This window comes from Vanessa tameamea, chromosome 4 (assembly GCF_037043105.1).
Source record: "Vanessa tameamea isolate UH-Manoa-2023 chromosome 4, ilVanTame1 primary haplotype, whole genome shotgun sequence".
Taxonomy (NCBI): domain Eukaryota; kingdom Metazoa; phylum Arthropoda; class Insecta; order Lepidoptera; family Nymphalidae; genus Vanessa; species Vanessa tameamea.
This window is the reverse complement of record NC_087312.1, coordinates 919,148-946,323: the sequence shown is the minus strand read 5'-3', so window position 1 is coordinate 946,323 and position 27,176 is coordinate 919,148. Positions and strand designations below refer to the sequence as shown.

The window sequence follows — 27,176 nt, the reverse complement described above, 5'->3', positions numbered from 1 at the left end:
TGTTATAAGCGCAATTTATATGCATTTGTATTGATTACGTATCAAATATTCCGGTTATTATACATATATGTAATTATTAGATAACTTTAGAAATGGTTCAGTATGTTACACCCATTTTTTAGATTTATTATATTTTTTTTAAAAAAAAAAAATTAACTCTTTTACTTCCAAACATGCCTTACACGGTCAATAAACCATTAATCTTGGGAACCAAGATATATCTTTTTTACACTGGCTCACTCACCCTTAAAACTGGTATACAACAACACTTAAGTATTGCTACGATGAGTCAATGGTACTTATCTACCTATTCAAACGGCTTGCACCGGCAATCTTTAATGTTTTAAATAAATACCCTATATTCTTCTTTTTCATAATAAGGAATATTTGACATTTAAATTGCTTACAAAATTACTGCAATATTTCTTTGTCAAAAGTGATTTTATTGAATCAAATAGTTGTTTTACTATTTATACAATTAATTGAAGAAAAAATCAAACGTTTTACATTAGTTCTAAACAAATCTGCTATAATATTAATTTAAAATAAATCTAATCTTTAGTTGTTTTAATAAAAGAAAACTGGCAACATTTCTCTGCTGTCTGTAAAGAAAAATGAAATGACATTTGCATAGAGAACTCAATTCTTACAAAATCATTTTATTGCAACGTACTTGTGAGACTGTTCGGGAATAAATTGTTTTAAATAGCTTGTTAATCACTTTAAAATGACTCGGTTAAGGTTTTGTTTGTTTGCCGCAGTTTTATGCAGCCTAACGGTACTAGGTAAGTTGTACATTTACTAAATATTGTCGAATTCTTTGTTACTTATCGCGTTACCATACGTCGTTGTTTTCGTTTTAACATTTTGCGCATAATGGAACAAAGGATTTTTCGTCTACCTTCGCTTGTATTATCATAATTTTATCACATTATCAGGTCAAAGCGATTTAACTTCGCCAAAGACGTCGACAATAGATGTGCCGTTGCCTTCGGAGTCGACAAGTTTACAGCCGGAAATCAAAACGACTACAGAAGGCCCTACGGATTCGACAGATACGACGCCAGCACCAACCACAGCTGCTACGCCATCGCCGAATCCTAAGCCTAAGCCTACGTCGCCTCCATCCCCAACACCTACTCCCACAACACCAGCTCCTACCCCAGCACCAGGCCCTCTACCCCCTCCTCAGCAGGGCATATGGTGGTACACTGACAAGAGCAACATGACTTGTGTCCTGGTCCAGTTTGCAGCTCAATTAAATGTCACATACACCAAGGTGGAAAATGCATGTGAGTTACCAATCTAATTTAAATTAATTAATAAGATATTTTAATGACACTGATAAATCTACACCTTGAACCTTGACTTGTGAAAATGTAATTTTACTAAAATTAGTGTTTTGCAGCAGTTCATTTCTATTCATTTCTTCACTATTAGTCAACAATCTATGATCATTATACTGTATTTATACTCCTATACCATAATATACATTTTTTATTAGATTAATATTACTGTACCGAACAGTGCAATCAGAACTATAGTTTAATGGGCTTTTATTAGTAGTTTTAAAAATAAATTCAATTGAATAAAAAAATTAACCAGATAAAAATAATATTAAAGAGTAACTGCATGTATACTTAATTAAAAACAAACAAATTTAAATGTATGCAGTACTGAATTATTTTTTATATACAGAACTGTTAGTGAAATGGTCATAAAAATATATTTTTTTTTATAATATCATATGATTGAGTAATTTCATAATTTCACAGAAATTTCTAGCGATTGCTAGGAGTTGAAATAGTCATTACATAATCTTATTAAATAATAGCCGAAAGGCACACAATCCTTTATATTTTTTATTCAATTCAGCAATATTCACAGTTTGCATATTTTTAGGGAACATGTTGTGAATCTGTATGACATTACCCTACAAAGGAGTTACTGACTCTAAGCAGTTGGTCTACTGCTTAAATTCGTATTTTATACTATGGATTTAAAGCAATGCCAAATAGTAATTTTGAAAACTGATTTATTTGGTACATTAACCAAATAAAATAAACAAGTTTTTTTTTATCTGTAGCCAAAATTACAAAATTGCAAATATGTAATAGTTCCTTATAATTTGAATAATATATTTAAATACCAACTAATGGATTATATTAGAGAAGAATCTTTATTTGTACATATTTAATTTATATTGTATCTGTAAACTTACATCATTGCTGGTTTCTCAATATTTTAGAAAGAATATCTTTTTAAATGAGAAGAATTATTTTTTTAAATCTTTCATTCATCATTATATCATTCATCATCACATCATTCATATATGTACATGTAAAAAAAGCATAACTACTGATTTTAATGTTTGGATATTCTGCAATCTACATTCCGACGTGGGTTATTTTTAATTTTAATTAAATATATATATTTTTTTAATCTGTGGTCAAAAGTAATCTGCTACCTTTCCGAAAGGCTTTTAATTATATTGTGTTTTCATATATATATCATAATATTGTTTGTGATATTAGTGTTCCTAAATATATTTTTTAATAGAGTATATAGGCACAGTTGCCATTCACACTTGGGTTCAGGTTGATGGCATATTGCCATTCAAGATACATTATGTGACATGTTAGTCATATCAAAGAATTGTTTACAAACAATATAGAGAAGTATTTCAATGCATGTGAAGCATAAATGTCCCAGTGCTGGGCTATCACCTCTCATTTTAAGGAGAGGCTTGGAACCTATTCCACCATGTCGCTCCAATGCGGATACCCATGTGGCAGATATTAATCAAAAACATACCGGTTTCCTCACTATATTGTGCATGGGATGAAATACAAACACAAATTAAGCTTATGATTATATGGTAGTGCCTTCTGGGTTTGAATAATAGGTTTAAGATTCATATATTCTGTCAATTGGAATTGGAATTTCAGATCATATTAGGCATAAACTAACTTATAATAAAAACAGTAAATATAATTATGTACCTTGTGTAATACATAAAAATGTCTGCGTACAATATCACAATTGCAAACTTTATTACATTGCACTTTGTTGGTTGAGTAATACTCTAGTTTCATAAAAACAAAGATTGAAATAATTGATCATGAACAAAAAGCATTTAAGACCATTAAAATCTAGCTCTTACTTGATACGCTTACATAACCTGAGCAAAAGTATGTCTGTACATCAAGTAATGGTGTCAAAAATTATGACTCACTTTGTTGTGAGAAATTCATCACATGTAAAATATGTATTTGATCGGCTTATATTCTGTTTTTGTAATGATATATTTATATAGTGGTCAGATGCTCAAATAGTCCAATTGAAGATGCCATTGGTGTCGTAGGAAATATTAATAATTTCTTTTTTTTATCAACCTAGAGAAGTAAGGTCCCTTGTGCCTGTAGTTACACTGTCTCACTCACCTTTCAAACCGGAACTCAACAATGCTTACACAAAGCCCTACCACCGAGTCAGTTAATACAGTGCTATAGTTTTTATTGTTACGTGTATTTGTGGGCTATATATAAATTAATGTGGTCATAAAAATATGTTTTAAACACCTGTGAAAGAGTATTTCATTGAAATACAAATGGAAGTATAAAGTTGTAATTTTTTTAGGAATTTAAGAATTATTCGATAAAATCAGCAAGGAACTTCTTAATTTGATATTGCTTCTTGGATCTATTAGCTATCTTAAACGGTTACTGACTTGAGGTACTCGTTACATATTCTGGGTCACGTATAATGGTATGTTTATTTGGTCTGTTTTTTCTGCTACATTATTTTCAAGTAAGTTGTGAATAAGACAATAATTTTACTTTGAGAATATTATGATGAAGAATGATTGATTTTCTGTTTGATGTGACGATAAGATCATTTTATCGACTTTTAATTTAATTTTTATATTATTCCTTTGAGGTTTCACTAAATTGGATCAAAATTCTTCGAAAGATTAAAGATTCTCACAATGACGTATAATATATGTCAGACCCTTTTGTTTAAACAATTCGAATGATATACGCATAATTCTCTTTTATTAAATATACTCTCAAAAAAACTATCTCAATTTCATGTATCCTTTTTTTTACGAATAGCCCAACGATCTAACCTAGGATACTTATCTAGATAGAATCTAGTTTATATATTAACTGTTGTTAGAAGTACATTGGCTGACCATTTAGGTATCATAAAGCGCAGGTGCAATTGGTCTGAGCGTTTTTGTCCAATAATGACCATTACTTAATATTCCAATACTTTTGAGGGACTTCTCCTATCTACTGTTTATGAATTTTTTTTACACATTTTGGCCGTAATCCATTTGTTATATTGATTCAGCTATGAGTGCCAATTTATGTGATATAACCATTTCCCTCTAGCTCTGATAAGAGTCTAACAGTTATTTCCCTGTTAATGTTATACAATGGTTCACTGCTATTTCATACAATTGATTCTCTGTAGTTTTTATCGCATAATGCATTCTATTCAAGTTGTGTGTACTCGCAAGCGTTCTAGAAACTTCGTGGAAAATAATATTTGCACATGGCAACAATTTAATTTTTTTTTAAATCGAATTCGGTCTAAGGAAGATTTTATTGATTTATTTTTCTTAATTTCGTAAAAGGTTTCAACTTTTAAGGTCAACACGTTTCTTTATATAATTATAAATGAAAGAAGGTTTTAATTTGTTTCGATGACGCTGTTTCTCATGTTTACGTTAGAAGCTATTAATAAATTATATTTTAAGTGTAAGCATTTATTGATATGCTTTAGTAGGATATATTACATTACCTTATTGAGCATTTGTGTGTAATAGTTTTTAGATTATGTAAAATAAAAAAATAGTAATAACGTATTTAAAAGAATCAGCCTTATTAGTCCCACTGCTGGGCAAAAACGTTCTCTCCCTTAAGAGGTTAATAAGGTTTTATACATTTATTATCCTATATACATACATAAATATAAAGTAGATAAGCTTCTGTAGCGTATCGTTTCACGAACTGTCTGGCTATAACGTACCAAGTCCCCTTGTATTGATATTGTGCTCAGGCCTAGCACAAATTAAGCAAGTCAAGTAACATGTAAATGCAAGACCTCCTTCCAACCTGAATTTCTGAATTTTACTCAATTACTAGTTATTATTTTTGGGCAAAGTATTCATCTCTATAATAAAAACTATACATTTTTTTAACTGTGTCTTTTAATAATCTTAAATTATTTTAATTTTTTTGTGGTATGGGTAGACGCTTGATCAAAATCGTCTATTACGTCGCCGAGGCGCCTCCCGTTTTGGAAAATAAGATGTTATGTCTTTTAGGCTGTAGTTACACTAGCTCACTCACCATTCTAACAGGAACACAATAATACTAAGTATTGATGTTTGGCGGAAGACTATCTGATGAGTGAGTGAGTAACCTACTCCGATTAGACTCAGATAGACAGAGGGCTTGCACAAAGCCCTACCAAGTAAATATTTATTTTGATAATAAAAAAATATTAGATAAAGTCTCCACATCCCCAATAAGAGGTTCATTTGTGGGACAATATACGTTGTGACTTTAATGTAAAATTTGAGGGATCTTATGGATAAGATATCTTAATAATTTTCGCCGAGAAAGACTGAGGACAGTGGTAGTATGCAATATTGACGTCGACTACAGATTTTATAAATTGACCCCGAACGGAAGGAACGATTTTATCGCATAGATTATCTTATTGAAGTATTTTATGTAACGGCTGCAAGTTGCAACGATAAATAAAAATGGCCTGTTACAATTCCGTTGTCAAATGTTTATTTCTTATCGTTTTGTAACTGTATATGGTACACATGCACGACTCTTGTGTAAATAAAATGGTCAGAAAAAAAAATGCACATGTACTGAAAATATGTTTTATTTAAATACGAATGTTTATGAATCATGTTTTATTCTTTGTACATTTATAAAATATTAATTAATATGCCTTTCAATTAATAATTGACTTTATGTCTCTTCGCTCCAGGCAAAAATAAACACCTAATTTATTTCGTATTAAGTATTTCTGTTTTAAGTATAGTTTTTTAATGGTTTTTTATTTCTGCAAAATAAACGTTTTATTTCCCTCGTCTAACGTTGTATCGATATATTGAGGAACTGATGAGAGATGTTGAACATAGCGTTCGAGATACTTAAATATGTATAAAAGTTGGTCAGTACCTAATTACGTTATGAAAATAAATATTTTTGTTATGACGTCCTATTCTACGATATAATTGCCTCATATGCGACGCTAAGATCCATCCAGTATTACGCACTCGTGGATCCATAAATATAAAAGTTAACAAAACTTTGCATTTACATATTAGTAAGAATTTAAGGTTAGTTGTAAGTAGTAGTCACATTAGGAATGAACGACCGGCTTCTGGCTATTTGTTTGTTAGTTTAATAGTTGTAAACAATTACAGAAGACAATAAAAAACACGCCGAGTTTCTTTCGTCGGTTCTTCTCAAGTTCTCGTCAGGCTATTTTCTTTCCCGAACCGGTGGTAGTTTCCAATATGACAATCGATAAGTACTTAAGTGTAAATACGAAGGTAACTGTGTGGTACCTCATCACGATTAAACCGCGGAACCGATTTGAATGATATTTGGTATGGAAATAGTTTGCGACGTCCCAGGAAAAGACAGTCGTACTTTTTTCAATTCTGCCCTCCAAGTCGTAAGATAGCACCCCGTTTAGTACAGTTTTTTAAATTTTATGCGGGTTAAGCCACATCAGTCCAGCTAGTATTGAATAAAGTTTTTATGATTGATTTTGCACGATCGAACAATATTTATCGACAAGAAAAACTTGTTACATTTCCATAAACCATAAACTCAGTATAGAAATCGAACAATTCTAACTTCCAGCTTTTTTTTCTTATCTACGTACAAATAACTACTTAATAATCTTTTATTGTTACAATATTATTTAATGAAATGCGATTCGTTCGGTTCTGATGTGCGTGTGTGTAGGTATTTAGTTTATCAAGCACGTCGGATCAGCGCCATTAACGATAAGCGACAAATCAAATATAATAATATATACAACGTTGAAGTTTTAAGGAACATGTGGAAAATATAACGTGATGTGTATCGTATATTAAGACTTTTGGCTCCAAACAGCTGTATTGTTGTGTTTCGGATTGAAAACTGAAACAACGTGCAGGTCAATGAACCGGTAGACCATCTTATATTGCAAAGTTGGTGACTTGTGATCGGTGTAAGGTAAAGCTACATATATTGGCAGTATGTTTATGGTTTAATGGCGGTTTCCAGTCACCATCACGTAAGCTGTTAGTAATACACTATCGTAGCACGTAAAACCTTTAATCACGGGCCCGAGGGCCTGATATCTCCCTTCGTACACATATGCGTATTATAATACTGTGCAGTAAGGAATGGTTAATATTCTTTACCAGTGTAAGTACCATTGTCTATGGAAGTAACCACTTACCAGATGTTCGTAACATCGTTTGCGATGGTTAATATTTCTAACAGAGCCAATGTCTACGGGCGGTGGTGACCACTTAATATTAGGTGGCCCGTTTGACGGTCTGCCTGCCTATTACATAAAAGTGGAGTAGATGTGGCCTGGTCTTAAAAGGTATAAAAATTAAAATAATGTCCCACATTGTCCATTAAGACTCAACTCACTTTATTTACGAACTTTGTTTTCGGTGAAAATATATTTTTGAATTTACATTGTGGTCTAGTTTTGTCTTAACGAAATTATTTGTAAACTCGGAAAATATTTTATGTCGCAACATAAGTTTTTATTTTTTTTGAGAAGACTTATTTTTAATTTTATTTACAGAGTAATTTTGAAAGTTGACTATATTGAAAAGACCCAAATTTTCCTTTCACTTTTTCATAATAATTATTAATATAATAAGAGCTTTAGTAAAAAGTCTTGTGCGATGTTATGCTATTATGTGTGAGTTTGTTTGTGTATACGTTGACCTGTGTTCTGATATAAAACGCGAATGAGCCATTGGAATGGTAGAGGCTATAGTGGTCTCGACCATCCTCTAGAGGGTATTATATTATAGATATAGCTTAGACCAGCACAGCCAACGCATTGATGATGTAATTATCTATGCAAAGTCAACGAGCACAGTTGACCTATTCGCACGTGTCTCAACTATAAAGAAACAAATAAACCGACCTACATACAGCCTGTATAAGCTCCAAGTATTTTAGTCTAGAACTTCCATATGCAGGGGAAGTACCACTAGACCTAAAACTGTAAACATTTACGGATAACATCGTTAAATGAGTCACTCGATTTGATATACTGGAAACTGTGATCAGGTTTTGTGAGAGCGAGCGGGTGCGTAAGCGCATGACTGAGGTCAGTTAGTCGTTCTGTAGGTTAATATGTACAAGGAAATATCGGAATTTGATTTTTAATCCCATTAAATGTATTCCTAAAGAGAAGAATTTTATAGTAGATGTATAGGGACCGGCAATTCGGTTACTTGATGGTGAATGGAGTCACCACTGCATATAGACATTGGCGCCAATGTGCCACCAGCTTTGGGATCTGAGATGTTACGTCCATAGTGGCTGTAATTACACTCGATCACTCACCATTCAAACCGAAACACAGCAATACCAAGTATTAAGTATTATGATGAGTGGGTGGTATTTATCCAGACCGACTTGCACAAACCTCCGTCCACCGAGTAAAGTATCTTTGGTTCACTTAAGAAAAGAAATGAGGAAAAACTGGACAAAAATGCAATAACATCGAAACTAAAATTAAAATCAAACGTTTTGGTATGAATGTCAATAATGTATTTCCATAAAAGGCACGTTAATCTAATGTTTAATCGTCGACCGTGATCTGTATCGACCTTTTCATGCTGACATTGAAAACTAAACCGATTTTCGATGATATCGCTAACGGACCACGAAAAACATCCATCTGAAATAATCTACATTGTATAAAGTTTAATAATCATCATTTCATCGTATAAAACAAAGTCGCTCACCGCTGTCTGTCCCTATGTGTGCTTAGATCTTTAAAATTACACAACGGATTTTGATGCGGTTTTTTTAAATAGATAGATTGATTCAAGACGAAGGTTTATATTTATAGGTGTGTGCGTAGTGTGTGAAGCGGGAAGAAATAAGAATGTCCACAACTTGATAGTAACTCGTATGATACGCACACAATGAACACAGAAAGAAGAAGTCTGAAGGTAACAGGGAGTACGGAATAATAAAGCAACAGTTCTGATAGAATTGATAGCACATATAAATCACTAAAACTAAATAGGAAAACAATTTGATATTAAAGGCTGGTAGACGAATCGCATCGAGCGTGAGAGATCGACTAACTAATTAGCTATGCGCTCTTTGGCGACTTACGATATTACGCGGCGGCGGGTAGACGCGGAACAAAAGCGTCGCTCGGCCGATCCGCCGCGTACTACGGGTTTCGCCCGAGTATGCTTGTGTATTAATATTGCTATGAAAATAAATATACGAAGTGTAATGTCGATGTGTATTGTGTATGTATATTATATTATTACATAAATAATAAATAAATATTAAGTAGAATGTTATGTATTTGTGTAATTGTATAGTGTAATAAATAAATATCATAAATTAATAAACTAATTATATACACAATAATAATTCACCTACATATGTATGATACATCTACAGTATAGTAGAGAAACACTAAAATTATAATTTTAGAGGTTTCTAAAGTGATGTCGCAAATAAACATAGTTTTTGCGCTTACATTGCAAACGCTGGCTGAACCCTACGAGATGCATGAAAATAATGTACTACAGTACACCTTAAAAAGGTATTCAGAAAAGTACGCGAAGGTATATGTCTATCTCTTAGGGATAACCCACAATAACCATTTTTTATCCTTTACTTTTTACGAGAAATAATGGCTTATTTTCGAAGCAATTTTTTTAGTATTGTCTAATGACTGAAAAACTGTGAACGTTGTAAGACATTCTGTAGTATTTTAAGTATCAGCATTGCACCCGTGCGAAGTCGGGGCAGGTCGCTAATATTTAATAAAGCAATCGTTTATTTAAAATGATGTTGGGCAAGGATGTTTATTTTCGAATTTCTGGTACAAAACAATCAAGCCGGTATGAAGCTTAATCTATGAAAGTAAACATTCCTTTGTTTTCAATGTCAAATTGATATTAATCGTGTTATAATTATTGCGAAAACCAGTTATGATTCTATAATATGATTTATAAAAAACTTATTTTGGAATATATTGTTTTATGTATAAGAACGTGTTAGCCCTATATAGTATATAACGTCTAATAGCTATACTGTTACTGTTGTGTTCTGGTTTGAAGGGTGAGTGAGTGGTGAGCCAGTGTTACTACAGGCACGAGGGATGAGGCGTCTCAGTTGCCAAGCTTGGTGGCGCATTGACAATGCAAGGGACGGTTAATATTTCTTTCAGTGCCATTGTCTATGGACAATGGTTATCTGTCACTAGATGGCCCATTTGCCAGTCAACTAACCTGTTTAATAAAAAATACCTCGTGTATGATTATAAATACGAAACCATATTATATATTTGTTTTGAATGCTCTTCAAACGGTCTTAAATAACTTACGTAGTGTGACGTTAACCGATCCATGCGTTGGAGCGTCGTGGGGCTTCAGTGTGGTTTAGACAGGACTAATCAAATATTGACCCCGGGTGCATTACAGGCCACGTGATCATAGACAATCCAATTCAACTAGAGAACATTTATCTATGCTTATAAATAAAATAAATATTATAAAAGTGTGATTGTTTATTTTTGGTTGAACGCGCTAATCTCAGGAACTACGGGTCCGATTTGAAAAAAATATTATTATATTATACAGTATTTGATAGCCCATTGGTCGAGGTAGGCTATACGCTTTATGCCATCACGCTACGACCAATAGGAGCGGAGTATCAATGTGAAATGTTGCAAGACGGGGGAATATTATTCCTTTTGAGATTTTTTTTGCCTGCGCTGCGTAAACAGTTAAAGTTTCGCAAAAATCACATATGACACGAATCTGTAATAGCGAAGGCGGAGCAATACAGAATAGCCAAATGTAATTTCAGTAGATTAAGATGCCTATGCCAGATAATAGCGTGATTATTTTCCGTGACAGATCAATCTTTTAAAAAAAAACAAATTATAATATATGCCACTATTAAATCTTATGCCATATAAAATAATATTAATTCGTTTTAAAAATTATTGAAAAATGAATTACAATAATATATTTCATAAATAATAATGTAAATTTAATAGTTTCTGTGATATTCACTATGTATAATAATAATATAATATAATTAATTATATAAAATCAAAATGACAACACCGTTTTGGAGGCTTGGGTTACACGCTAGCACAATAGTCAATATGTATAGAATTGACGTTAGACCTATAAAAATTACAGACATTTAAAACATTTCTATCGACAATCTTCATTTAAATGATAAGTGCAACGACCTAACGACATTTGTATCGTATGGTTATTCGAACACCATTTTTTTTAAATCCGTATGTTGACTTAGCAACGACCATTGATCTTTTTGACTGTGGTGGTCAGTTCGACTTCGAATTTCAAATGCTCGAATTTGTTAATTGCTATTTTGAATAATATTTAAAAAGTGAAGGAATACATCGCGAGGAAACCTGCATGTGTCGGATGAAAATCTGCCGTATGGGTATCATCCTGCATTTGAGCAATGAGATGGAATAAGCTTGGTGTGTAATATAATACTACACGCCAGACAGTTGCACTTAGTAGTTTCATCAGATTTAATTTAGACTTGACATAATAATCGTGAATTTAATGTTCTTGAGTATACCTCAAAACTCATGACTGCATTGTTGTCTATAGATAACATTAGATAGTTAGACAATATAGACAGAGTTATTAGTATACGAATATTATAAATGCGAAAGCAAGTCTGTCAGTTACGTCTATACCACTGAACCGATTTAGATGAAATTTGGTATGGAGATAGTTGGAGTCTCGAGAAAGGATATGGGCTGCTTTATAATTGACACCTCGAGGGAGTAAAATCTGGGATGACGCTTTGTATGCTTTAGGTAAAGTTCTATAAACTTCGCAAGCGTAAAGCCGTAGGTTCAGCTGGTAGTTTATAAGCAAAATTTAAAAAGATAAATTCATTTGAAATGTTATAACTCATGTATAATGTAATAACTCATGGCTTCGCAGACGTTAGTTTATGTTCCCGTAATAACACTCGCATTGTGCTTTATCGTTTAGGGGGGCGACTACCTAACTATCATTTGAGGATATGCCACATGACCGTTTTCCAAGTAATAAAATTTATTGAGTTACTCTGTATGCTATATTTAGTTGCGCGGTTATTTTTTTATATTTTATATTTATATAAGCACTATCAGTCAAGGTTGCGCTGTTGGAAATAAAAAAAAAAATCTTTATGATTGTGTGTTTTATGCGCGACATATTCTTATAATTCCTTAGTAGTTAGCCTTTTAATGATTCCAATCGAATATGTTCAAGAATAAGGTAATGATTAAAATTACAAAAACTACCGCTGCAACGCACCAAATTTCAAACAGCGACGTCTTATATTTCAAGTAGTGTGTTGATAATGTGTTTAATCTTAATGTGTTTAAATAATTCAATACAATTGATTTCAAACCAAGAAAAAAATGTTACAAAAAAACAAGTATGTCTTGTAAATAACAATTAGTTTTTCAATAACGTCGAGAGTGTGAGTCACACGTTTACTATTAGACTATTGGTCTGCGTTTCTTGAACGTGTATAGTTTTATTACGAAAGGGGAATCCTGGTGGTATTTTTTTTAAATTGTATGTACGTAACTCAGACCGCGAGTCAGTCTTTGGTCCGCTCTGAGGGGCCGTTGTGCTGATAACTCGCTCTCATACTTTTTTGTTATATTTGTATCTCGACCGACGTGATCTTCGTGCCTTTCGTCTATCTTATATTTATCAACTTTGTTTAATTTTGTCTGCATTTTTTATCGCCCTTATATTATTATTATATTACACAAAAAAAAATAACTACAGATGTGGACAGAGATAAAATTAATGTGTTTAGAGCGATCTCTCCGACCTTTGTATGGTATGTGATAGATATAAAAATTATTAATGAAACGACTTCCTCGTGATACGACTACGTGCAAGCCCCCCTGGGTAGGTATACCTCATATATTGCCAAATAACAATGTTTAGTAATGGTTTGTAGGTTAAGTGTAGCTACAGGCAAAAGGGACAAATATGAGAAATTATTAACATTCCTGACAGTACCAATGTCTAAGGGCAGTGGTGTTCATTTACCAACTGGTGTCAAATTGCCTAATAATTTTGCTTACGCCTAAGCCATTGGCTACCATTGGCTTGTTACTTAAGGCTAAGAATAATAATAAGGTTATAAATAGGTATAAGTAATGAGTTGACTGAGCAACGTTTCAATAAAAAATATTAAATGGATGATACTCAGTTGGAGAACTCCAATATATGTGACATATAAGTGCTAACGTGATACAGTTTCGACCAGGATACATGTACTTATATTGATTGAAATAATTTGACCTTGCTCGTTTGGGTCACTGCCAGCTGAGAACATAATCGCTCAATTTCGAACAACAAAGACTCGTAAGATCCATCTCGAAAAGCCTTATTGGCGAAGTGGAAGAAAATTAAGTAATCGCTTTTCACTTTTCACAATGTTTTTCCGTCAGATTAGTTTCACGTTTTATATATGTTATGTTACATGTCCGCTTAGTTGATTCTTAACAGAGTTACGTGGTGGCATAATATCCTTATCTAAAGAGGATTTAAAAGGAGACATGAGAGGAGGGAGATTTAAAAAGTCAAATTTTTGATGGAGAAGTTCGCCCTCGCGACTCCGCTCGCGTTTAAGGGATTTGTCGTGAGGTGTTAGATATAAAAAGTAGCCCATGTCCTTACTTGGGGTTCAAGCTTGCCTCATATCAAATTTCATCAAATTCGGTTCTGTGGTTAGGCTGTTAAACTATTACGGACAAACAGTTACTTTCGTATTTAAAATATTAGTATAGCTGAAACACAATTTGTCTGTTTCGTTGCGTTCGCTAAAACTTTTCAATTGATTCAGAAATGTGAAATTTGACGTGAATAAATTTGGTGTAGGCAAAGACTAGAGATGATTAAACTAGTAAAGATTTCTTTCTTGGAAGATAGAAAAATGTAGGTCAGGTTTAATGAGAGAAGGTGTTTGAAGTGCTCTATGTCATGTCGTAATCGTAGCTTTGTAATTTGAAACAAGAAAACTTCACAATCAAGTATTTCTCAACTTGTATATTGTATAACAGTCTTGAGGCGTTAGGATGTTAGAAGTTGTGAGCGCTATGTCTTGAAAATGCTTCATAGTTACCTATAGTTTAATGAGCTCGTCTGGGTACTCAGTCGCTGGTTGTTTTTCCTACCAAATAAGAATACCAAGTATTTTTTAAGGTTATGGTCCTTCAGCGACAGTGGCTGGGCGATGTGGACATTTGCACTCAGTAGACCTGCCTGTCTGTCGGCCAAAAATTAACCGAAAAAAAGCATTAGTCCATTACATATTTAACCTTTTGAAGTAATGGTGAGTGTTTGGAAATTTTATAGGAGATCGTTTTCATTTTGATCTGTTTATTTTTATTTGAGTACTTGAATGTAAATTATTTATTTTATACAAACTAATGCTCCACTTTTGAGTCTTATTGCTGAGATGACCCAGTTTAAAACTTAGACTATGATTACGGGTGTGCTTAATTTGTGTTCATAATTCGTCTCGTGATCAACGGTGAAGGAAACCGGCATGTGTCTAATTTCAATGAATTTCTGCCACATCCAACCAACCAACCCCCAAAGAGCAGTGGTGTAATTAGGTCCAAATCTTCTTAAAGGGAGAATTGACATTAGCCTAGTAGTGGGACATTTACAGCTTTTACTTTAATGTCTGGCATGCATGCCAATTGCAATGTCGATCGCTAGTTCGCCATATAAGTTAATGTGCTGCAAAGCCATCTATTGGAATGTTACGTCAAAGTGGATATTATAAAAACTTCACCACGTGTCCCGACATAAAATAAACATATGGACGATATTGATCGGCTAAACGGTGTTAGGTGATATTCCAACGTCCATAAACACTGTAAAACAAAAGACAGATGCGAGTGCGCGAAAATTATTTAACATGAAACTAAAGTGTTACAAGTTAAAGCGATTACATTCCCGATAGTGCGAAACGCTTTGTATTTGCTTTTGTTTCATGTTCATTAATTTTAAATATCTATTGTATCGGGAAGAGAGATAAGAGTACTTGATACATACGTTTCATTGTCAATCGATGTAAATAACAATTACGCCGGCCCACTCGATTCTCACATTACAAAACAAAGGTTTGCTTAATCAATAAGGTCGTTAATTGTACTAACTAACCACAACTATTAACTGAATGTCATTTTGTATCTCGATAGAGTATTTCATTTAAAAAATCAATAGTTGATATTATATTTACTCAGCAATTTAGTGCACACCTGCAAGACTTTGAAGTTCTGTAAGATATCACTTCGTCTACTTCTTGACATATTGAATACCAACTCGAGATAGATTTTAATACGCGTATCATTTAAATGTTATCATTTCTATCGACGATATCGTATATTACTTTCACAATCGTGTTCGACGATGAGTTTCGATTTTTTTTCTAACTTAGAATAGTTATATCGGTCATCGGTAATATATTCGCATAATTATAAGTAACTAGTCTCGCCCGTAGTTTCGCTTGCGTTGTAGGGAGGTAGGCATAAAAATAGCCTACGGTCGTCCTTGGAGTTCGAGCTTGTTTCATAATAAATTTCATCAAATTCGGTTGAGTGGTTTGGCCGTGAAACTGCAACAGACAGATAGACTTTCTCATTTATAATATTAGTTGGTTTGAAGGTTTTTAACGGCTGGATAGATTTTAATTCAATTTAATACGGAAGTTGATTATGGCCTGGAATATGAGAGGATATTTGTTACGGAATTCAATTTTTTTATTTTTTTTACAGATTACTCGAAAACGAAAACGTTGTAAATGTTTATTTAGGTATATAGAAGTAGGTATTATGTTCACGTTTTCGTTTCAAAATAAAAATCAAAATACTCTTTATTGTACACCAGTAAACATAAAGTTGAATCACATTTGAGAAAGATGCACAAGAGGCGGCCTTATCGCTAAACAGCGATCTCTGCCAGGCAACCTTAGGGTAGAGGAAATAAACAGATATGGAAAGAGGTAGGGGTGTACAAGGCAGATATAAACATAATATATGAATACATTACAGTGAAATAGTAATATATTTAAAATAAAATAATGTACAGTACCCGGTAGCTAACAGGCATACATATATGTTTGTATCTCATTAGATATAAATTATATATAAAATTAAACTAAAATTATCTCGAACTAAATACGACATTGAAGTGCAAGATAGTCTTGTTTCAACATAGTTTTAAATGAAGCAAGTGATCGTTTCGTTATCGTCTTTTAGAAAATCGATAAAAAAATTATTACATTGTAATTGTGAAGGGAATTATGTAAATTTTTCCCGTTTATTAATTTTCGGTTTGAGTCTGTTTATTTTTTTTCATATGAGTACTTTTATTTGTGTTTACAACATACTATTTGAGATAAGAACCGTAAACAATAATTTGATCTGTATCACATCATATTCATAAGGTCGTAACTCGTTGACACGTTTTTATCAAATATCGTTAGTATAAAATGTTGCAACAGTGAAACAGGCGTATTCGAGCAGAACGCATGACTAACGGTACACGCCTCGTTTGTAGATATTTCTATTGATTCAATGACACTCATCGATAATAATATTAATAATGCCGGACTTTTTTATGTAAAAAGAGAAGCCGATATAGTCCAGTAATAGAATAGAAGTGTATATTATTATTATTAGTGAAATTGTTTATGTCTAAATACGATTGTCTTCGTAAAATAATGTCGCTTCCCACTATATTTCTATCCCTATGCTTAGATCTTTAAAATTACGCAACGGATTTTGATGCGATTTTTTTAATAGAGTGGTTGATTCAAGAGGAAGGTTTATATGTATATAACATGCGTAATATAGTAGAGAAACACTGTAAATCTTAGAGGTTTCTAATGTGATGTCGTAAATAAGCACATTTTTTGCGCTTACATTGTACCCTACGAGATAGATCAAAATAATGTACTAAAATATTTCACACCTTATTAAGGTTTATATACCTATTCTTTACCTTTTATGAGAAATAATGGCTTACGAAGCGATTTTAAGCAATACAGCATTAATTTATATCCAATTAAGTACCCTAAATACATCGTGCATTTAATATAGATCAATATGGCCCTTTAAAGCATATAATTTAAATGAATATTTTCGAAGACATTACAGATTCAAAATACAAGGACATAGCGGCTTGTATTGTCTAATGACAAAAAAGCTGTGAACGTTGCAAATAAATACTTTATGTAGTATATTTAGCATCAGCATTATATAATATATAAAATAGAGTAAATAATCAATGATAATAATTATTTGTATACGACTATTATGTTTATTTCGTAAAATATCTTAATGATATCTTAGCTATAATTTTTAATTTAATATCCACGTTTACTTTCTGCACACTTTTGTATAATTCGTTATCAAAATTGTATTCGAGTTGAGAGCGATAGGATACCGAGAAACAATGGTTTTATTTGCAATTTTTTTTATTCGTAAAAAAGTACAACTTCCGTGTACCTTTTAATGCTTTTTGTGTCTCTCATACTTATGGATATATATAGTATATTATTTCGTATGTACCGCCAATCACCGCTAACTATAGGAATGTTTTACCTTATGGGACGTGTATTCCCTGTAATTAAACTGGTCCTATTCCCCTCGAACCGTATATTAATAGTCGTTGACTGCGCGCTGACCTGACGGTTAACACCTAAAACGCGAGCGAAGTCGCAGATGACAACTAGTAAACTATATAATACAATATATCTTTAGGACAGACGCACATAGACGCATCGCACACGCACACACACACAAAAACCAATCAGTGGATCTTAATTAGGATTTTTTTTACTATTCGCTATACACGTCTGCCTAGTCTTAGTTATTTTATCGTCTTATTGATAAGAAATTCTAGTACTTCGACTGCATTGTAATCAAATTTATACTCAATAATAATATTCGAAGAAAAAATCAATGGATCTCAGCATTATGCAATTTCATAAGTAATTGCATTTGTGATAGCCTTCGTTTGAATATAATTATTTATATAATAGAGATAGCGTGTCAAAAGTGACTGGTTTTACGTAGGACTTACTATTGTTTTGTATTTTATAATATAATTAACTTTTGTGAATTAGTCAATACTATAAGGTTTCAAGTTAATTCCCGCTGAGTTTCTTTCGCCGGTTCTTCTCAGGTTCGAGGTGTTTATTTCCGAAGTGGTGGTAGATTGTTGACTATCAATAAGTGAGTGTAAAGCTTCTGTATTGAATTTTGACTTTGACTGAGGTATGCTTCTATGTTACGAAATTGAGAATTCTTAGTGAGGTTTCACTGTTTTGAGGCATCGAAATATTAATATTAAAGGACGAACTGTACCTACTAATAGGTAAGCGGGCAAATAGGCCATCTGATGGCAAGGGGTCACCATCGCCCATAGATTTTAGTGCTGTACGAAATATTAACAATCCTCACACACACCAATGCGCCACCAACCTTAGGAGGTAACATGTTACGTCCCTTGTGCCTGCGGTCACTCTGGATCATTCAATCTTCAAACCGACGCAGCAATACTAAGTACCTATTTCAGTTTTGGGGAAGAAAAAATATCTGATGAGTACCTTCGCAGACTGACTTGCACAAAGCCCTACCACCATTATAATAATTTGTTTATACTAAGTAATTGTTTTTTTTTGACATAGTTTAATGATGACTGACAGTGAATAATTATAAAAAAAATAATGCTTATAATATAACAATACTAGTTACCAATCCCGGCTTCACTCGGGTGCAATAAGGGCCTAAATAACACTTAGATTGAAGGACAAACATGAAAAGAAAAATTTTGTGTTTTTTTTCGGCTAGGAAAGTTGAAATTTTCAGCTTTTCTCTACTATCAAATGCATTTATTATATAGATATATAAACCTTCGTCTTGAATCCCTCTGTTTATTTATTAAAATCCGTGTAGTTTAAAAGATACAAGCGTTCAGACGATGGTAAGCGACTTTGTTTTATACAATATTGAGATTAATAAGGATACACCATACCTCTGGTGGACATAGATATTGATGCAAAAGTCGCTAAGAAATCAAGCGGGTTTTGTTTTGACGAAATATTACTTTAGAGTGTAGTTATAGAGTGTTTGACATTTATTAGAACTAGTGCGAACTAGCACCGTAGAAGACGAAGTAACGTGCACCGATCTATGTTACCATGTAAGACAAAATTGTTGCTATGTAAAAGTGACTCAGTCGTAAAGGCTACGAAATGTACTCAACATCGTTATAAGCAGTTTGTTTTTTTTTCTGTGGTGAGCATGGACAGTTTTTGTAAATTGCTGTAAGTACTACAAATATTATGTGTTTGAGATGACGTTTGTCGAGAGGTCGGATACTTATTTTTCGAGATAAGAAGGGATAATATTTACTGAAATATCTATTAGGGAAATACTCCTTATTTCGATTTACCGAGGGTTATTTTTCGAAAAAAATATCTAGATACAAGTGTAAAGGATGTTATGATATATCTATGTATGTTTACATTCACAAACATAGTTCTAATAATGATTGCACTTTAGTCACGGATTGTACGTAATTTTTTATTAATTTATGTATATATTTATGATACTTGTTTTATTGAATATGACACGTAGTATTCACACGTGTCTCCTTATATATGTATGACATACTCCGGCAATAAATTATATTAAAATATGTACCGGCAACGTTATAAAATGTCATGATTCAAAAACATAAATATTTGTTAATACTTAAATACAGTCATACGTACATTTTCAGTTACGTCACGGAACGAGGAAAACTGCTCCTAATAACTTTAATTTATTGATATTATAATAACACGTTAGGTAAATAAATGTAATGTAAATACATAGTACAGTTTTGTTTAGTAAATACTAAAGCCACTAATTACCTTATATATGAATATGTAGCGGTTTAGTTATATATAGATTTCTCTCTTTCTAATAGCAGTAATTCGACATAAGAGAGACGAAGACAAAACTGTGTCAACAACTTTTATTAGTACGTTAGCTTGAAAATAATTACGAGTAATTTGCCTAAATCTGATGATGAATTAAACACACTGACTACCCAGTAGCGTATGCGAAATGTTATGAATATATATTTTTTGTAATTTATCTTAGTGTATTTCCTTTAAAGTGAAAACTGGTTTCTCAAGGCTCTTTGAGACTATTTTTAGATGAATTAGTTTTACTAATGCGATTGAATTGATTTAAATTACGGTTGATCATATTATTTTTGCGTTGTATAATTATCGGCGACGGTAGAGGGTACGATCCGTTTTATTGTTCGTCAATTAACCCACAAGTAGAACTGGAATACGAGTTGCGTTATTAGGCCGCGTCTGCCAGTAGTCAGTGGCTGGGTCATTGAAATTATACGTAATCAAATCTTATTATGCAAAGTAACAAAACTTTTAAGCAGTGTTGCCGTGAAATTACAGACGGTCTTTTTTGTTGGAATGAAGTTCTTCCACGCGGGATTTTAAATAATAATTTTCAGTCATGTATTTCTATTAATCTCGTCAATTCATTAATATTATATCACTGTCTGTTATTTAATACAAAATCAGGTAAAGCAGATATAATATAGGGAAAACAACTTCGTTTAAAATGAGGGGGGGGGGAGTCACACATTTACGATTGTTTTTTTTTAATTTAGAACGTAAAACTGTTAAGCAATGTTTAAACGTCCCTGGAGACAGTACACAATTATGAACTTCCTCTTCTACTTTCGAACAACTTCTGGTTTAGTTTAATTATACATAACATAAACATAACATAACATAATCAGCCTGTAAATTTCCCACTGCTGGGCTAAGGCCTCCTCTCCCGTTGAGGAGAAGGTATGGAGCATATTCCACCACGCTGCTCCAATGCAGGTTGGTGGAATACACATGTGGCAGAATTTCGTTGAAATATACAAGACAATCTATTATACACACTGGATACATAAGGTGACTAAATTATACAAATTTTGTATCCAATTATACGAGTCCTTTATTACGGTAAAAATGACCATTCTCAAGGGAGACTAGACAACAACGCAAGCGATAGTAGAGTGCTTAAATGTATTCGGACATGCAAGTGCACTCTAATACTTCGAGTTACGAGTTCGAGGAAACAGTTCAGGGGTAGAAACAAAGGCTTTAAGTTCGAGAGTTAAATCATTGTGGCTTTGAAGCTTCGAAGTGCTCCTATTAACATATTATTGGTTTGAGGTCGAAATTTGAACCTAGGGTCTCGTAATTTCCAGTCTTTGATATCTTTATATAGGCTGAACGATGTTCCAACTTAAACTAAAACGCGAAGACAGTGCCTTATCAAATACAACATTTGGTGGTAGTTCTATATGATGTCGTCATCAGTCATATTCTACCGCCAAACAGCGAGCGATACTTTGTATTGTTTCGTTCCGGTTTAGAGGGTGAGTGAGCCAGTGTAACTACAGGCACAAACAAGTAACATCTTGGTTTCCAAGTTTAATGTCGCATATTTATAAATGTAAGTAAACATCTGTGGGCACTCTTGATACTTGCGGCTCGGGTGGCTCACTTTCTCTACCAATTCCATATACAAAAAAACACAGCTTTTTTAAGACATAAGATTACATTTTCTTTTTTATCTTTACAGCCACTTCTCTTGCCTATGTTCTCCTCAACGTGCCACCATCGGCGGTCGTCGTAGACGGAAGCTGCAACAGCACAGACCAATGGCTGAACATCAGCTGGCCGGTCAGCAATGCCACGGACACAACATTCAACAACATGGTGCTGATCTTCCACAACAATGAAACAACGAAGACATACTCTCTCCAGAACCTCAACGTATCTCTCGCGGCGGAAGTGTTCCCTGACGCATGTGAGTTAATTGTATTATTTTAATATAGTGTTATGCATTACTTATTCCCATTTCTTCTAGAAGAATCTTGACTCTGTATGGCTCTTAATAATAAGCAACTAGCAGTACTTTTATATACTCCTTAGTTATATCCTCGTTTAAATGTATTTTTATGGAACTCTGTAATAATAAATCAATGGTTTTGTGGTGGCGTCGACAACTGTATTTTTGTACGCTATTTCTTAATTTAATAAAGGCTCGTTGCTGTGACAGCAATATATCTATGGTTCGTACCATAATGTCACTTGGTATCCGTATAATTTGACGATGTTACCGTATTACGTCCGCAGCGTCCAAGGAGCCCGTGGAGCTGTGGCACGGCGTGGAGTGGCGCACGTCACTGGCCACGTCGTACCGCTGCGCGCCGCCCACGCAGCTCAACATGACGGCCGACATCACCAGCGTCGTCGCCACGCTCACGCTCTCGCAGCTCCAGGAGGAGGCCTTCAGGAACTCCACCAACAAGGCCTTCAGCGCCGGTGAGTAACCGCCCGTTAATACCAGGCTCGGGCTGAATCTCCTCTTTCCCGTTTAAAGGCGAAATTATGGAGTCATCGTGATCATGTCCGAGGTAGATGTACACGTGACAAATCCAACACATGCAGGTTTCCTCGCAATATTTTTCCTTTTCATGTTCACCTTTGTGAGGGTATATATAGACCCTCTCCAAAAATCGTTAACTTTCTTCGTAACGAGTCGTATTCAATATAATTATTAGAATTAAAATACAAATATTGTTTAAGATTATTAAACTGATGATTATATATTTACGAATCTAAAATGTATATAAGCACAAGGTCGAGGTTTCCGGGAGAGAGCCACGCGGGACGTAACATCTTAGTTAATATTTCTTACAACGCCAATGGCGACGGTGACAACTTAACATCTGATGGCCCGTCCGTCTATCTATTTTTATATCTTGTGTATGTGTGTATATAATCGAACTCCTAAACGTTTGGACTGATTTCTGTGTTTTTTTTAATATGTATTCGATTGGATAGTCTAGACGGACCCGGTAGATGGCGCTGGCATGTGAAAGTCAATAATATATAATATATTCTTATTACTATGTCGAAAAACCGCTAGTTTTAGTTAAAAATTAACATATTTTATTATACATGACAATATTAGGTTATTAATAAACATATAGTATATGTGTATGTGACGTCACATTTGAATGATCATTATTATTGTATTTGTTATCGCAGTGTAGGCACGTTACGCCCGATAACCGAAAGTCAGCGATTTTATATAGGCTATTATAATTAACATTTTAGTATAAATAAACGGCTGTTAATGAGGAAGATAATTTCAGTCGTGTAGATTTAATACGATTATACATTTTAATGTATGTTTCTATTTTTTTATACGTAAGGAAATATGTATGTAACGTTATCGCTGCAAGAAAGTTTTTTGAGGAAACTTTGCTACGTGCGCTTTAGCTTCACGAAATATTGTACTCAACAAAACATATTAATTTAAACCTTAGGTCTACCTGTTTATAAGAAGTATTGGGGGGGGGGGGGCTTAATATATTATATATTTAAGTTATTCGACTGGTTTTAAATAATTTATTTATAAAATAAAATGTGCTTCAAATTTTCAATAGGATTTATCGTCGCTCATGTATATTCATTATTTTATGATCGTGTGAACGCAAAGATATTTTGACCTCGGTCTCTTGCGCTATCTATAAATAGTTCGGTCTGCGACTCCGATAACTCGAAACCACTCAACGGTTTCGCCGGTAGTACATACAATTTGTAACCACGTTGTACGAAACGGCCGAGACGTAACCCCGTGTGTGCGCAGCGCGCGAGTGCGGCGGCGGCGACGTGCCGGACGCCGTGCCCATCGCGGTGGGCTGCGCGCTGGGCGGGCTGGTGGTGGTGGTGCTGGTGGCCTACCTGGTGGGCCGGCGCCGCTCCGCCGCGCGCGGGTACCTCTCCATGTAGGCTCGCAGGTGAGCCCCATCCGGACACGTTACTACGTCGATATTAAATAATACTTTTATAAGGAGAATTAGTGTGTCCTTCCGAACGTCACGCGTCAAGCTGCCAGACGTCTTTTAAACGCATTCACTTTTTGGCGGGAAGCAGCGGGTTATACGGTCAGCCGTATCATTGTAAACTGTTTTTGTAATAATATTAGCAAACCAGAAATTGATTGAAGTATTTTATATTCATGTAATAAATTTATTAAAAGTGAATTTGTTTTGTTAATACTATTTTATTTCATTGTCCTTGAAATACAAACATTTTAGCTTGAATTCAATATTATTTGTGATGGAGCGGCATTTTTTTCGTATGTGTGCACGCCCTTATCTGAGAAACTACAGCACACTACCACATCGACTGTTTCTCGCGGAAGATGTTTGTATATCATTTGCTACAATGTGTTTGTCGGTTAAATAAATATACCCTCAGCTTTCACGGCTGCGCTCGAATAGTATTTAATTTTACGTGGTGGTAGAGCTTTGTGCAAGTCCATCTGAGTAGGTACCACCCACTCATCGGATATTTACCACGAAACAGCAATACTCAGTACTATTGTGTTCCAATTAGAAGGGTGAGTGAGCTAGTGTAATCAAAGGCACAAAGGACTCCACATCTTAGTTCCCAAGGTTGGTTGCGCTTTGGCTATGTGAGAAATGGTTAATATTTCTTACAGCGCCATTGTCTATAGATGGTGGTGAATCCTTACCATCAAGTCTGATGGTAATTAGTCGTGAAGACAATTTAGTGACACTATATTTAATACGATAATATTTTTAAAAATATTTTTTTGAGATAGTCAATATTTTACGAGAAAGATTTTTTTTTTATTCAAAAGAAAAAACAATTTGTTCTATTCACAAACATAGTAATATAATTGTGTTTTACTTGCATTTTCAGATGGAACATGGAGAATCGACGTACGTAGTAAAATAGCATAGAACTAACACCATCAATCGATCTTCATTTCATCGCATTAAATATTTACACAATTATAGACCTTATTTCAATAAATGCTATGATATATTATGTAAAAATAAATGACTCGTCGCAGACCTTAAACTTTTTTTCTAAAATATTAAATTGCTCAATATTAAAACTGGCAACATTGGCTGTCGAACATGTTTAGTAAAAAAAAAAAAAACCAAAAACAAAAAACAATCGTGTCTTAGTTCCATCTCTTGTATCGAACATCGTACGAGTGATATAATCTCAATTTTTCAAAAAAAAAAAAACATTATAATTATATATAATTTGTAAATTTTGCTAAAATTTCATTTATATCTTAGTTATAAATTCAATTAGTAATATTATTGAAGCCAGATCGAAACGATCGAACGATTCGCTGAAAAAACTCTCGATATGCGAATTAAAAATGTCTACGTTTAATGATAACGAAATAATATATAAAAATGTGATGTTATTTACTAGTTTTAATGAAAGAAATTTAAACAATCTATCATTTTAAGCTTGTCGAGTTTTATTTAATCAATTCCAAAGATTCGATTCGAAAACATTATACTTCAGTATAATAAATAATTATTATAACAATTTTGTGATTAATGTTTGTCCATATAAATAAGAATTCATGAACGCTACCGACTCACTGTGTCTTCTGTACTTGATTATAAACATTCTGGACGATTTCATGCGACTATATAATTTAAAACGATTAGTTAAACTGTATTTTTGTCTAAGTTTCAACTGTACGTAGTAGATAAATGTTAGTTATATCGGTTTATGGGTTTTTAATAACGAAATTGTCCAGATAACATCCTGATTGGTGTGACTGACTGGGTGGGTGAAATGGGGGGCAATAGAGCTGACCGCTTCGTCACTCCGACGTGACAATGAAACTCCCTTCCATAAATGCTGATTATTTTAAACGATTGCTTAATATCGGTGAGTACGAAGTGATCAGCTGTTAAACAATTTGTGATGTGCACATAATTATATTAAAATAAATGTTTTTTATTGCCAAACTCGGCTTTTATTTCCGAATCTCATACAATAAATACGTATACTATTATATTTACATTTTAATCTATTGAACACGAACGCTTATAAGCTAACAGACACACTAGCAGACATTTAACGGTCGAAGGCGCCCCTTTGAGATTTGACAAAGAATATCTTCACTAAGACAGAGAATACAGACGTATAATCTATTCATGGTTTTATATAAATAAACCTTAGATTAACATAGTACACGCGATTTGAGTATTGCCCTGCAATATTATGCACTACAAAAAATTCTTGATTAATACATCCTTAGATATAATATAAAAAAACACGATTTCACCTCTGTCAACTTAAATTTTACTGCTATGATTATAAATTCGCCCAACCATAATGAATATCATAGATAATTCAAGACCAATGATATCGCGTCAATTAACGTCAAAGTTGTTTATTTTGCTTTAGTCTTCTTGTTGTTGGAATAGACTATAGGAGTGCATAATTATTTTGAACTGACTTGTGAAGAGGCCAGCGCGTCATCTTCGGTCTCGCTTCCTCTTAAAGACTTATGGGCTGGAGAAAGCATGGCGTCCTTGTTGCTCTAGTTGCCGCCATGACAGTTTGCGATCAATCGCAGAATAATTCACTCCAGCGCGCCCATAAGTACTGGTCTTCTTTGTACGTCTGTATTCTTTGGGGCTAAGTAACCGTTAAATATCTAAGTGCGACAAGTATATGAATTTAAAAACAATTATCAATATTTTTATAAACAAATGTCGAGTAGATTTGTACCATATGGACGTGAAACTTGGATTTTAAAATTTCAAGGTCATATTTATCTACAACGTTTCCATATGTAACGTTTAAGTTTCACGTCTGTTACGTGTGAGTTGCATGCGTTTTATTATTTATTTCTATTAAAGCTGAACCCTATTTTTAAAATATGTACAAAAAACA

The 27,176-nt window shown here is 33.6% G+C and overlaps 1 protein-coding gene across 1 annotated transcript; it reads left to right on the top strand.

Moving 5' to 3' along the window:
- The first annotated feature begins 592 nt into the window (after positions 1 to 592).
- On the top strand, positions 593 to 26,242 carry LOC113396712 (lysosome-associated membrane glycoprotein 1). Its single transcript, XM_026634767.2, has 6 exons — positions 593 to 785; positions 939 to 1,292; positions 22,000 to 22,227; positions 22,557 to 22,745; positions 24,079 to 24,229; positions 25,161 to 26,242. The coding sequence occupies exons 1-5, from the start codon at positions 728 to 730 to the stop codon at positions 24,219 to 24,221; spliced, it is 972 nt and encodes a 323-aa protein (XP_026490552.1). The 5' UTR covers positions 593 to 727; the 3' UTR covers positions 24,222 to 24,229; positions 25,161 to 26,242.
- Positions 26,243 to 27,176: the final 934 nt, after the last annotated feature.

Bases quoted from the DNA above. Each gene is read 5' to 3' on its own strand.
- LOC113396712 (XM_026634767.2), top strand. From the start codon at position 728: ATGACTCGGTTAAGGTTTTGTTTGTTTGCCGCAGTTTTATGCAGCCTA. The intron at 22,228-22,556 runs GTGAGTTAATTG...TTACGTCCGCAG, and splicing joins GGAAGTGTTCCCTGACGCAT to CGTCCAAGGAGCCCGTGGAG. The intron at 22,746-24,078 runs GTGAGTAACCGC...GTGTGTGCGCAG, and splicing joins CAACAAGGCCTTCAGCGCCG to CGCGCGAGTGCGGCGGCGGC.